This window comes from Hemiscyllium ocellatum, chromosome 22, assembly GCF_020745735.1.
Source record: "Hemiscyllium ocellatum isolate sHemOce1 chromosome 22, sHemOce1.pat.X.cur, whole genome shotgun sequence".
Lineage (NCBI taxonomy): Eukaryota > Metazoa > Chordata > Chondrichthyes > Orectolobiformes > Hemiscylliidae > Hemiscyllium > Hemiscyllium ocellatum.
In genome coordinates, this window is record NC_083422.1 from 36,380,067 (window position 1) to 36,394,313 (window position 14,247).

General features: G+C 39.0%; 1 protein-coding gene across 1 annotated transcript in view; it reads left to right on the plus strand.

Annotated features, from left to right (window-relative positions):
• The window catches only part of LOC132826148 (phospholipid phosphatase 4-like), a 191,597-nt gene that overhangs the window by 89,679 nt on the left and 87,671 nt on the right, over positions 1 to 14,247 (plus strand). The window contains exon 5 of the mRNA XM_060841794.1: positions 4,315 to 4,439. Coding sequence (XP_060697777.1) covers positions 4,315 to 4,439 — 125 coding nt within the window. The remainder of the gene's footprint in view (positions 1 to 4,314; positions 4,440 to 14,247) is intronic.

Genomic DNA, 14,247 nt, shown 5'->3' on the forward strand with positions numbered 1-14,247 from the left:
CCATGAATGACAAGCTCAGAGAAATTTTGCACAGCTTTGTGATGTTGTATTTGACTTATGAGGGAGTGCATCTTTTGTCATCACCTGTGGAGTCAAACAAAGATATGTGTTTCCACTTTATACCATTTTGTACTACACTTGACTCTTATGCTTAATGCTGGAACTTGTTCCCATGTTTCCCCACTCTCCTGCAACTGCAAACTGGGGAGACTCCAGGACTCAAAAAAGCTCAAACAGCATATGGGCTCAAGGGGGTCTGCAGTTCATTGCTAGCTAGTGAAGAAAAGATCTCTCTATTTTCTTTTTTTTTAGCAATAACCTTACCAGCGTTTACAATGTTATTGAGAAGGAACTGCATTTGCATGGGATTAGCAATGCACCGTCTATGGATGGTGACCTGCCCCATGCAACAATGAAAACTAGGGTGGCGATATTTTTGTCAGACCTAGCAACCCCATGTTTAGTGAAACTGATTTTGTGCCATTTTGTGCTGGATTCCTGGGAGACCAGTAGAAGCCCTGCCGATTGTGAAGACCTTTGTGAACTAAAAGCAAGGCAATGGCAAAATATCAAAAAGCAATGTTTCTCTTGGCACATCCTTTCAAAATGTGTTGTCAATGGTATAAATAACAAAGAACAAACTATGAGCATTATTTGTAACTGTGTTTATCAGTATAGCAGCACTGCAATGGAATTAATGACCCAATACATCTCCTCTCCATTATACAACACTTGAATAGCCTTGTCAACCAGTTAGTTATTTAAAATCTTATGTATGTGAGAGGATTTCCCAGATGCCTACACTAATATAGGATGTTTTACGTGCACTGCTATGTTTTATGATTAGCTGCATTATTTTCCAAAACAGCACTGCTAGTTTACACATTTAAACACAGCTTGACACATTAGAGAAAATCTACAATTTACGGTCACTTTTGCATTCTCTGCACATTGCTGAATGTAAATGGGGTTCTGCAATCAATAGTCAATGATCATATTAATCTGAGTGATCAATCTTGTCACAAGCTCATTGCATTCCTCTAAACAGCTTCCCACAATGTTTAGAGGCTGATTTAAAAGTCTATGATCTCCCATTAGTTTCAGTATTCTGGACCTAGATCTATTACTTGAATCTTCAACACTAAAAGGAAGATCAACAATAGCAGATACTGCCAACAGTACTGATTCAATTTATTCATCAGATTCAGAGTTACTGAGTTTAATTTTCCATCTCACGCGAATGGCTTTATTATTGTTTTACTGCTTCACATTTAGGTTTCTTTCAGGTATTACATTGAAATGTAGAAGAATTTAGAGCAAAGTAGGAAATTATACAGTTGTTTGTGTCTTTGTTAATGTTTCTAGCGCTTTGACAGATTCAAGCAGTAATGCCATTGAACTAGTAATCAAGAGATCCATTTTGGTGATCTGACAACGAGGGTTCAAATCCCATGATGTGGAAATTGGTGGAATTTAAATACAATTAATAAATTTTGAATTTGTATACCATACATTGTTTGGAAAAACCCATTTAGTTCACTGACATCCCTAAGGAAGGACATCAACTATGCTTACCTGGACTGGGCTACATCATTGCAGACCCACAGCAATTTAGTTGACTCTTAAATAGCCTCTGAAATGGCTGAGTTATTCAATATTTCTGATTTAAATGAACACATTTGGAGTGTTCTAGGTGTAGAGGAGTTACCCAGTGCAATCTTCCATTTCCAGGCAATTCCTTCAGAGTCTGCCATGATAGAAATCCACAACATACCCACGCTGGGTGAACAACGTTCTTACCAACAGAAAATCCAGGCCAATTTTCTTTTCGAAGAATGAACATCTGTGAAATCTGTCTCCTGGACCTGTTTATCACTCTAGCTTGTGAAAGCTGTATGTATCAGTTTATGTGAAGCCACTACATGAATTAGTTCACATCCTTCTACGTTGTATAGAAAATAATGGGCACAGCGAAGGCTTTTCTTATTTGGTCACCATCAAGAGATTGTGCAAAATATGAAAGAGAATAGGCAGCAAAGGAAGGCCTCAGTCACTCTGTAACCTCTGACCTCAATGCTCTTAGTGACAACAAGTAGAACAGAGTTAAATGAGTGAATGCACATTCCTTTTCATAGATCAATTGGAAAACATTCAACACTTCTCAAAACATTATGTGACTTGACTTAATTTATTGTAGTCACATGTACCTACGTACAGTAAAAGCTTTGTTTTGCAAGCAGTACAGGCAAACGAGGAGATCTAGATCATTGGATGCTTCGACAGAGCAAGGCATTCAAGCTGCACAGGAGGTGCACAAAGCAAGATTAACATTAGCAAGATCAACATTATTTGATGTGGAGATGCCAGTATTAGACTGGGATGGACAAAGTTAAAAATCACACGACATCAGGTTATAGTCCAATAGGTTTATTTGGAAGTACAAGCTTTCGGAGCACTGCTCCTTCATCAGGTAGTTAGTGGGGCAGGATCATAGGACACAGAATTTATAGTAAAAGATCAAAGTGTCATATAATTGATGCGATGTATTGAACAAGCTAGATTGCTGTTAAGTCTTTAATCACTTAGAATAACAATGCAGGTTTCATGTTCTTCACAGCCTGCAGCACATTGTCGATGAGGATGACACCTCCGCAAGAGCTTCCCTAGCGTCCACTTCTCACCTTTAAACAACCACCAAACCTTAAATAGACCCTTGTTCGCAGCAAACTGCCCAGCCTTCAGGATATCACCAACTATACCTCCATACAACCCTGCCATGGCAACCACTGCAAGAGGTGTCAGAATGTTGATACTACCATTACATGTAGGGACATCACTCACCATGTGTGCGGCTGGTACCCCATGTGACTCAGCCAATGTTGTCTATCTCAAATGTTGCAGGCAAGGATGTCCCAAGACATGGTACATTAGCAAAACCAAGTAAACATTACAACAACAGATGAATGGACACAGTACAACAATCACCAGACAGGGATGTTCCCTTCCAGTCAGGGAACACTTCAGTGGTCTGAGACATTCGGCCTCAGACCTTCGGGTGACCACACACACCACACAGACATATACTTAGTCACACACACTCTCTTCTCTTTCTGTCTCCTTCACACATGCACACAGACATATAAATCTATGGGGTGAATTTGCACTTGCAGATACATTCTATTTTGCTCAAAAAGCATACAATCTGTAGGCAGTCAGTCCATGTTGCATTTTATGAATTTCTACTTTGGAAATAGAACCAGTCTGACTCAAGGTTAGGATACAGACAGACTCTAACCTCACACCTTTAATGCATTGTCTGAGCTGAGATGTCACTTTTTTTATAAAACCTTAAGTTAACTCAGGACAGTGACTTGAAAGAAGTTCTGGGACTTACATATTAATCACTTGAAACCTGCATCCCCATTCTTAGTGATAGACCTAATAGCAATCCAGGTTTGTTCAAGACTTTGCATCAGTTGTATGACAATTTGATCTTTTACTAAATTCTGTGTCCTATGATTTTGCTCCACTAGCTATCTGACGAAGGAGCAGTGCTCCAAAAGCTTGTATTTCCAAATCAACCTGTTTTACCTTTTATAACCTGTTGTTGTGTGATTTTAACATTATATGAAGTTAGAGGGGTCCATTCAACAGTCTAATAACAGCAGGGAAGAAGCTGTTCATCAACCTGTTGGTGCGTGTGTTCAAACTTCTGTATGTTTTGGATGTAGGTTTGCTTGCTGAGCTGGAAGGTTCGTTTTCAAACATTTTGTCACCATACTAGGTAACATCTTCAGTGAGCCTCCAGATTAAGCCCACTTTCTAATTATGTGTTTGGGTTTCCTTGGGTTGGTGATGTCATTTCCTATGGTGATGTCATTTTCTATTCTTTTTTTCAAGGGGTGATAAATGGTCTGTATCTTCTGCCTGATGGAAGAGGTTGGAAGAGAGGGGTCTTTGATGGTGTTGGCAGCCTTTTCATGGCAATGGGAAGTGTAAATGATGCTTATGAATGGGATTTTGGCTTCCATGATGGTCTGGGCTATGCACACAGCCTTGCAGCATTTCTTACGGTCCTGGGCAGTGTAGTTGCCATACCCGGCTGTTATGCACCAGACAGTATGCTTTCTACGGTGCATCTGTAAAAGTTGGTGAAGGTCCTTGTGGATTTGCTGAATTTCCTAAGAACAAGTTTAGAGCAAATTGTTAAGTAGTTTGGTCTGAGATAATTACTTAACTATCAAAGTATTGCTTTCTTCATTACAAAAACACTAAGTTATTGCACCTAAATCTTCATGATATATTTTCTTTCAGACCACGTCCTGATTTCTTCAACCGCTGCTTTCCGGACGGTGTGATGAACCCTGAGATGCACTGCACAGGTGATCCAGATATCGTGTCAGAGGGTAGAAAGAGTTTTCCTAGCAGTCATTCCTCCTGTAAGTCTAAAATTACCCTCTCTCTGTCTTCGTTACCCTTGGGTTACCGTTTGCATCTGCATGGATTATCGTGCTCCCAGTAGATTTGTCCTTTATCTACATGTTGATATGACTTTGACAAAGCACTCTCCTGTTCCCCTTGTTTATCTTCATATGCAAAAAGATAACTTCACATTATGTTATTTGAAACTTCTTTTGAAACAAGCTCCCTCTCAAGATCACACACCAACAGGTTATTATGCATCCTTCCCAAACATTATATTCAGTAAGTAAAGTTCAACTGTGAATATCAAAGTTAGCACCAAGAAAAATGTAAATCAAATTGACATGCTAACATTTGCAAATGTTCCCTGATGAAGAGCTTATGCTTGAAATGTTGGCCCTCCTGCTCATTAGATGCTGCCTGACTGGCTGTGCTTTTCCAGCGCCATACATTTTGACTTTGCAGATATTAGCACAAGTTAATATGATAAAGTTGGACTTCACCCACTTTCCCATGATAACTTTGGTAAAAGGATGCTAAAAGTCCTGGAGAAATACAGTAGAAGACCACTTATGCCCTATCTTACGATTTACAATAATATTCTTTCTTGGAAAGAAATCAGAATACCCCACAAGAAATTCCAGATGTACGAGATCCCAGATACAAGCATCTACTATTGAGATTTTTTTTGTTTGGAATATAAAACCTTGTGAAGCTAGCTTTATTTTTCATTATTCTAGTGTTACTTTCCCTCTTCCAGCAGTATATACAGATTTTGAGCATTGAAGGAGACCATTCAGGCCAAAACTTCGAGACTTGCACTTCTCTACACCAAGCATAAAACTAACCCCACTGCAGTTTTCTCTCTCCAGAGTTATGTATATTCCCCAGCTTTCAAACTTGAGGCACCTTTCCCCTCAAGCCTCAGTTGCCTCAGCAATTCCCTGTGGCAACAAATGCTCTATTCCAACAACTTTCTGCAAGGAAACATTTTTACAAACCTTTCTTTGTAGTCACTTAGTGGCTATTTTGCTATAGAATATGTGAAAGGACTTGAAGTGAATCTGTTGTTCTTTGATCACTGAGAACCCATTATCAATGAACAGTATTAACTTGACTAGCAACCCACAGCAGGAGATATGTCTGTGTCCCTGTGTTCATTCCAACTGAGATCTATTATTTAATGTGGAGCTATGGAGGACTTTCTTCTGAGAAGGTTATGAATGTTTGGAATTCTCTTCTCAAATGCTGCTAGGTCATTGAATATATTCACGACTGAGATAAACAGATTCTTGAAGTATAGCCGTGTTAATGGGAAACATTAGGAAAGTGGAATTGAAGCCAAGATCAGATCAGCCATGATTTTATTAAATGACAGAGCAGGTTTGAGGAGCAGTACTGCTCCAATTCTTTGTATTCTTATTCGTCTAACCTGAATATCCAATCTAACAGCTGTGTGTTGAAAAACATGAAGTGTTTAATAATCTTTCTTCAACCAAACCACAATGTATAAAATTCCTATGAAATGCAAAATTATACTTTTCCCATTATTCGATAATTCAAACTATTGCAACAGGTTGACATTGTTCATGCTAATGTTTTATTCTTTGGTGTGAGGCGGAGTGGAGAGATATTTGTGGATAAGGATTTCTTCTGAATTTGCTTATTTTGGTGAGTTATGTTCAGCTTCTAAAATTGTTCAATCTGAATATTCTGTATGCTTAAAAAACCTTTATCAGAAACATGCAGAAGCCAGGAGAGTCACAACTGCTTTGTATTCTAATAGTTTACAGTCACAAAATTACATCTAACAAAATAGTGACTGTGAGGTCCTTTCAACGGTTACAAAATTTTACAATTTCTTGCTTGATGTGTTGTCAAAATGCTATGTTGCCACTCTAAAGGTTAAGGTTTCAGTTGAGGCTGCATTGAATTTGCAATCTCTGATGGAAAGTGTTTGCATTATATGGGTTAATTTAAAAATTGATATCATGTAAATATAATGGTTTGGTGAAATAATATATAAAAGGTGACAGTATTGTGAAATAGTTTATTTATGCCCTCTACAGACTCAATACAACATCAACATTTAATGGGATGTCATAATAAATTACACTGGAAACATATCTTTTAGCATGGCATTCAGTCATTTCAGTGCAGCAGGCTGTGGCGAAGTTGATGGATGGGGCACTGTTGCTAAATTTAATTCTATCAAATTTAGGGAATCATTTTCAGCTTGATATTCACAGTGGTATGATTGTAGATTTGTATAACCAGCTAGTACTTCACATGAAATATCAAGTGTTCACCTTCCTACCTGTGCTGATTTTCTTCAGTCCTTGCCACTGCTCCAACATACAACAACAAAGTGTGCAGGGGGAACAGGTGAAGCAGAACCAAGCCCCCGAGTTATTGTGAAATTGTTAATTCTTTTCACATTGCTTATTATCTGTCATGTTTGTCATATAATTTAAGAGGAGGAATGCTAATATTGCCACATTCTTACGTCCCTGTTGTTGTTAGCCTTGTATCCATCTCCATATTCACATTTAATTGCACAATGATTACTGGATAACGGCAACGTTCTGACACAATTTAAAGTTTGCTCCCCAAATTGTTCTGGATGGTGCAATGGTGTTTGATGGGGTTGGTAATTATGCTTGAATGTAAGTATTGGATGCAGAAAGGGAACATTGAAGCAGCAGTCAAGTTCAGATCCAATATGTTACCATGTCAAATCAGAATCCAGTGGGACATATGATCCATTTCATAGAATCCATACAGCGTGGAAGCAGGCCATTCCACCTGTCGGGTTTATACTGGCCCTCCAAAGAGCATTCCACCCCCCCCCACCCACTCTCCCACCCCAACCCTATCCCTGTACCCCTGCATTTCCCATGGCTAATCCACCTAGCGTGCACATCCCTGGACACTATGCTCAAGTTAGCATGGTCAGTCCACCTATACTGCACAACCTCGGACTGTGGGAGGAAACTGGAGCATCTGAAGGAAGCACACACACAGACACAGGGAGAATGGGCAGCCTCCACACAGGCAAATGCCCAAGGTTGGAATTGAACCCAGGTTTCTGATGTCTGTGCTGTCCCAATTTCAATCTGCATATGCTACTGCAACTGTTGCTAACACTTCAGAACACCTTCTGGCCCAAATAAGTATGTGTAAAATAAATAAATACGTAGATATCACCCTTTGAATGTTACCATAATAGAAAATGGACCAGGATTAATGTGAGTGACATCCTGAAGGTAAATAACATTGATCCTTTTCTTGTCTGCGTGTAGACAATGAGATGCCTGCTGAATTTTTTCTGCTGAATATTCCTGCTGAATATAGTGCAAATGAAGTACAAACATTGCAGACCTCTCAAAGATAGAAGTTCTATCTGCTCTGGTTTTGGACCATGGGCAAAAGACTTTACTGACGTGGGCATTCCGAAAATACTTTGTGCACATTTTGTGTATAAATCTATTGCTAAGAATAGACATAGCTGCAAGCATTTCTTTAAGAACTAAAGGAGAAATTGCTGGAGAAACTCAGCAGATCTGGTAGCATCTGTGGAAAGAGGAACAGAGTTAGTGTTTTGAGTCTGGTATGATTCCTCTTCGTTAACTCTGTTTCTTTTTCCACAGTTGCTGCCAGACCTGCTGAATTTCTGTCGCAATTTCTGTTCTTGTTTCAGACCTCCAGCATCCACAGTATTTTGCTTCTAATTCCTTTAAAGATGTTACTTGTGCTATTAATTTAATAGTTCTATTGTCTGTCTATCTCAATGGGGAGGATGTGTTTTAATGAACACACTGTGAACAACAGACTTCAAAATCATCAAAGTCGACATGTTTACCGCAATATTTTACAGTCACACTTGGTATCATCCTCACAATCTTGAGTGATTAAGTCGGTTTTCACAGCTTCTAGCTCTTTAAATGCCCTCGGGTAAATTGTTCAGCAGTTTGCTGTTCATTTGCAGTGAATTGTTTTTCTCTGGCATCCATTACTAACGGCATTTCATTGCTATTCGTTTGGTATCCATTTTCCCTTGAATTGTCAAGAGACATCACTATGTCATCCACAGCCTTTACTCTCTTCACCTGGGACATTGTATTCAATTCCATTTATTTTCAAATATTCTGCTACAGGTCTTTTTTTTCTCTTTTTGTATATAGGACCTTCTCTCAAGCTTTTTATAGTGCCTTTTCAACAAAGGTACTGATTTTTGCAAATCGGGGAAGGAATTGGTTCAGCTTAGCTGTTGCTAAATCTGTTACCTTCCAGTACATTCAAATACACTCCACACTCAAATAAATACATGCAATTATAAAGTATTTACCTAAATGTCTCTTCCTTCAGAGCAAACAGTCATACTCAGGAGGTGATCATTTCACTGCATTGTCAATGTTCTGGCTTCATAACACACGATGGACGTATGACCATTTGGCCTTCAAAAAAGATTTGCAATTCTATAAATCAGTTACAAAGTTAAATTATTCCTAAATATGGAATTGGAACTGGATTAGGCCATTCAGAAACAGAAACCCGTCCACCACTCAATTAGATTAAAACAAAAACCAAGAACTGTAGATGCTGGAAATCTGAAACTAAAACAAAGTACTGGAGAAACTCAGGAGCTCTGGCAGCATATATGGAGGGTGAACAACATTAACTTCATTTCTCTGTTTGCAGGTTTTGCCAAATCTGCTGAGATTCTGTAGCACATTTTACCATTCAATTAGATTGCGGTGAATCTGCATTTCAGTTGCAGTTTGCTGGAAGATTGGATTCTTGGTGTAAACTGGATTACCGTACTTTCATAGCTGGAATTGTGGGCAAAATCTTGAAATAGTGATTTGAGGGTTGGCAAGGGGGCATTGATAGCTTGTGGGAGAATGTATCACTATTGATTTACTTGATGTCTGACTGTTTACAGTGTGAGACTCTCTTCCTTCTTCTATTACAGGCAAAGGACAGCAATACACTGAAACCACTAATTTACCTGCTGTCTGCAGAGAAAGCGATAGGATGTAATGCATGCAGATCAGCCTCTGAGGTATACTGTGATCTGCAAGTCTGGCCTAAGCTTGTATGAAGAACAGAAGAGCCCATACTAAAACAGTAATTAGACAATAGACAATAGGTGCAGGAGTAGGCCATTCAGCCTTCTGAGCCAGGACCACCATTCATTATGATCATGGCTGCTCATCCACAATCATTATCCTGTTCCTGCCTTATCCCCATAACCCTTGATTACACTATCTTCAAAAACTCTATCCAACTCTTTCTTGAAAGTGTCCAGAGACTTGGCCTCCACTGCCTTCTGGGCAGAGCATTTCTTATATCCACCACTCTCTGGGTGAAGACGTTTCTCCTCAACTCTGTTCTAAATGGCCTACCCCTTATCTTTAAACTGTGTTTAAAATGTATTTTAGTGCTTGAAAAAGCTAATGTTGGTGTTCCCAAACCTCCCATCAGTGTGTGGTCAATTTAAAACCAACAGCCGACTTTCATGGATTTAAATAGGCAAAGTTGTTGATTCATGCACACAGCTTGAAATGACTTCCAATTCTCAATCACACATCATACAACCAAGAGAGATAGAAAGTACTCATCACCAACCATTAAAACCCCACAAGATAGTTAGCAGTTCACATGTCTTTAAGAACAAATTGAAAATACTGGGGATACCTGTAAGAAACTCAGACAAAGCTGGAGAAACTCAGCAGGTCTGGCATCATCTATGCAGCGAGAGAAACAGAATTAACATTTAGAGACTGTTCAGAGACATGCCGTACAACTCTCAAAATTTTAACTCTCTTTCTCTCTCTGTGAATGCTGCCAGACCTGTTGAGCATTTCCATCATTTTCTAAGTTTGATTCATATATTTTTAAGAATCCAGTGAAGGAGAGGGCTTTCATTGCTCGGGTAATATTGTTAGGGTATCTTCAGATACTGAGGTCAGATTAAGATTAACTGCAGGGTTGCACTGAAATGAAGATTGTTCAATAGGTCATGCAGACAGGCACTGGTGACTACTGTAACCAGAAGACTAATTTCTTTACATGTGAAGTTGGAGCTTGTCAAAAGCCTTTAGAAGACTTCTTAAACCTCGCAGTTATTGAAAGGCAAGATTGCATAATGTTTCTCTGCTCCTGTTGTATTCTTGATGCTGAATTGCAGACATCCCAAGTCTTTCCTTGGTGTTTAAAAAGTAAGTCAGTATTTGAAAATAGGTTCAATCACATGATTACTGGCTATTGATACACAATAGAAAGAGGAAGAATTGGTTTCAGTTACATGCCCAAAGGCCAACAATATTCATTAGAGGGTAAATGATGGTCTTTCACATTTCACTTGTGGATATCTAGTCTGGATCACTGTCCTCTGTTACACTGCAGTCCTCTAGTTACAGTGTCCAGGAATCTACTGTCACTGTGTTTTGGACTATGCTTTGATAATAATAGTGAGAACTTCCACAAGAAGTTGTTGTGTTGGTTAGACATGTTCATTCAAGGGAAGCGATCGACACATATTAAGACTGAATTCAGAACTTTTCAGAAGCTTGATGGTCTATTTTGAAGTTTTAAAAAAGCCACATCATTCCTTGGTTTCTTAAGGAATACAATGTTAAAAAATGTTGTAACATTTTCCTGCCTGTACTAGCATGAAACTGCATAAAGCAAACATGAAGATATTACCATTTCTTTTAAAAAGCATATTTCTTCAGAAGTCAAGGAATCAAGCAGGCACATATGGTAGTTACTGGCACATTACACTGTTAAAAGTGACTTATATTAGCATATGATTGAATAATGGTTTCTGCACAGCAGATACTTGAGATGTTTTCAGAGCTTTAATGCAATTGCTCCATAGAGAGAATAATAATGTTACAGAAACATGGAGTAAACTTTTTAACTAATGGTTAATTGCAGGAATTATTGCTGTTTGGGAACCCATTGACAGCTTCAATAGCCTTAACCAAGCCTCTTAAATTGAACCACATCATTAGTTTCCAAGTAGACATGGATGAAAATGAATAGGTTAGTGTGTAGCAGGCGTGCAGATCCTCTAAATTAGACCAACAGAATCCAAGATCCTAGGAAGGTGATGAAGTTACATTGCATAGTACATTGAGGTGCCAAACTCAACACTAGCTGAGGAATAGACAGCAAACTCTGGTACTCTGTTGAGGTTCTTCCTGATACTTCTGTTGCTTTCAGTGTTGGGTGCTTCTTGAAGAACGAATCTTCCATAGTCTTCAGACTGCCACGCATGCATCTCTTTGACCAGAAAATATCTCTTTCCTGCATTCTACCATGTAGCTCACAGAGGACATACTGCCTTTTCCATTCTGCTGGGCAGACTGGCTTCAGCGTTTTATCTGTATGAAATGCTTCTCTCTCACTCTCCGTTCAAAAACTCAGAGTCTGAAGTCACAGGACACCAGGTTATAGTGCAACATGTTTATCTGGAATCACAAGCTTTCGGAGCAGTGCTCCTTCTTCAGGTAACTTCACTTGGTGTCACATGACTTCTGACCTTGTGCACCCCAGTCCAACACTGACATCTCCACCTCAAAATCTCAGACTGAAAACCCATCTATAGTTTATCCAGCTATTCTTGCCTTTGGTTTCAGGTGTAAACATCTTGCACGTTTCAGCAGTAAATCTCAACCCAGACACTTCCCCCGCCACCTATTTTCATAGTAACTAAGCCACTGAAGCTTGTTGCCAGGCAGAATTTGAAGCCCATCGCGTGATCCTCTTCATTCTGCTATTCTTTCTTGAAATAACGACATCCCAAAGCATAATTATCATATAAGACCTCACTTTCATTATACTGTCCTCCCAAAACATGAAAATTATTACTATGGTAATGCACTACCAAAATATACCATTATAAACTCCTAATGAAGTCACTTCCTTCGTACAGTCCAAGTAATATCGTCTACCTCTTTTCTTACCTGTAGAATTCACTACTCCAGAATTTGGTGGATGCTGGGACATTGATTAAATTTTTAAATAGAAATGGGTTGAAGTGTTATGGAGAGCAGGAAGGACCATAGAGTTGAGGCCAAGATGAGATCAGTCATGATTGTATCAAATGGCGGAGCAAGCTAAGGGGCTGAATTGCCTGTTCCTGCTCCTAATTTTTACATTCTTATGTGATATTCTCCTGGAGATCACATTTCCTCATTAAGAGTCTGCCTTGGGACTACTAAGGCTTAGCCCATCACAGCTAGTCTTGTATGTCAATTAAGATTTAAAGTTCAGTTTGTAGCAATATTTGGAATTCCAATTTTCCACCGTAAGAGAGTTCATCTTATTACAGGTTGCTTCAAATGACAAAAACTGTCATTTTCCTAAGTCTGCTTTCAGGACCCTGTCATAGGTGCCATTTGATCGATCGAGTTAGCTCCACCATTCAATGAGATCATGGCTGACTTTATCATCCTCAACTCAACTTTCCTGCCTTTTCCCCACTATCCTTGATTCCCTCGCTGATTAAACATCTGTCTATCTCAGCTTTGGATATACTTTTAACAACTCAGCCTCGACGGCCCTCTGCAGTAAAAACTGTCACAGACTGACCACGGTCTGAGAGAAAAAATTCCTCGGCTAACCCCATTACAGAGTGCACCACCTCATCCTGGTATGAGGTGCCTTTGGAGCAAGCAAAGTTGTGATGTACTGGATGCTAAGGGATTGGGGGAATGGGAACATGTTTTCCAATGATGAGGATGAGGACATTGAGAAGGAATTGGGAAGAATTTATCTATGACAGAACTCAGCTACATTGGGTGCGAAATAGACAGGACGTGGTTAATGCCTGGTTCTAGTTGATCAGAACTGGATGCAGCAGAGAGTTATGAAATGTAATATAGCTTTTGGTCATCATACCAGATGTCGGGGTGAAATGCAGTTTTGATTAGTTTTGTTCGTGTTCACTTTTGATGACTGCAAATAAAATGTTCCTTTTAATGATTCTGAGGAGTATCTGTGTTTTCATTTCTACTATCTTTGCCACTTTAAACAGATTCCGTTCATTATCAGATCTTTCATCTCAGCAGTTTTGCCAACAGTGATCTGCTGCTGCTCACACATTTATGAGACAATTTGTAACCATCAACCATAAATAGCAATTGTCCTTATCTAAGAAGCTTTATGGTCTTCTAGTTAGGACCCTTTTCCTAAAGGGACACCTTTTAGAATTATTCCATTAGCATTACTTCCCTGAGGCATTCAAAATCTGGTTCAATCTTGATCCCTTTATGACTTGTCAAGTATTATTTCCTTTTCCGCAATAAATTCCTCAAAAATCTGGTCATGTTTCTTCCTCAGATTTCTAGACTTCTGTCTGCAAACTTCTAGCACAAACCTAAAGGCGTTGTGAATAGCATTCTCCAGTTTGCCATAATCACTAGACTGGACAACTGAAGGCACTGAAAATACTTCTAATGCTTTCTCCACAAATTGCTGTGCAATAGGACTCTCCAATGTTTCCTCAGCCATTGTAACTTCATAGCAATTCTCACAAATTGAGACAAAATGATATCTTTCTCTTTTCTTTAATTCCTTTTTCACTGAATTTAGAAGAATCTTCATTGTCAAATCAGAACCTAGAGTTAAATCTGAAACATTGTACAGTTTCCTTGTATCTCCCAATTAAATTGTCTCTGTTGATTAAAGTTTCCTTTCTAATTTGTCTTGTCTCTGTTTCTCTTTTTTTATGTCTCTGTCTCTCTTTGAAATGCAAGTATTTCCTATTCTTTTGCTACTTGGAATTGAGGTTTTAGCAACTTTCCTCTCTTT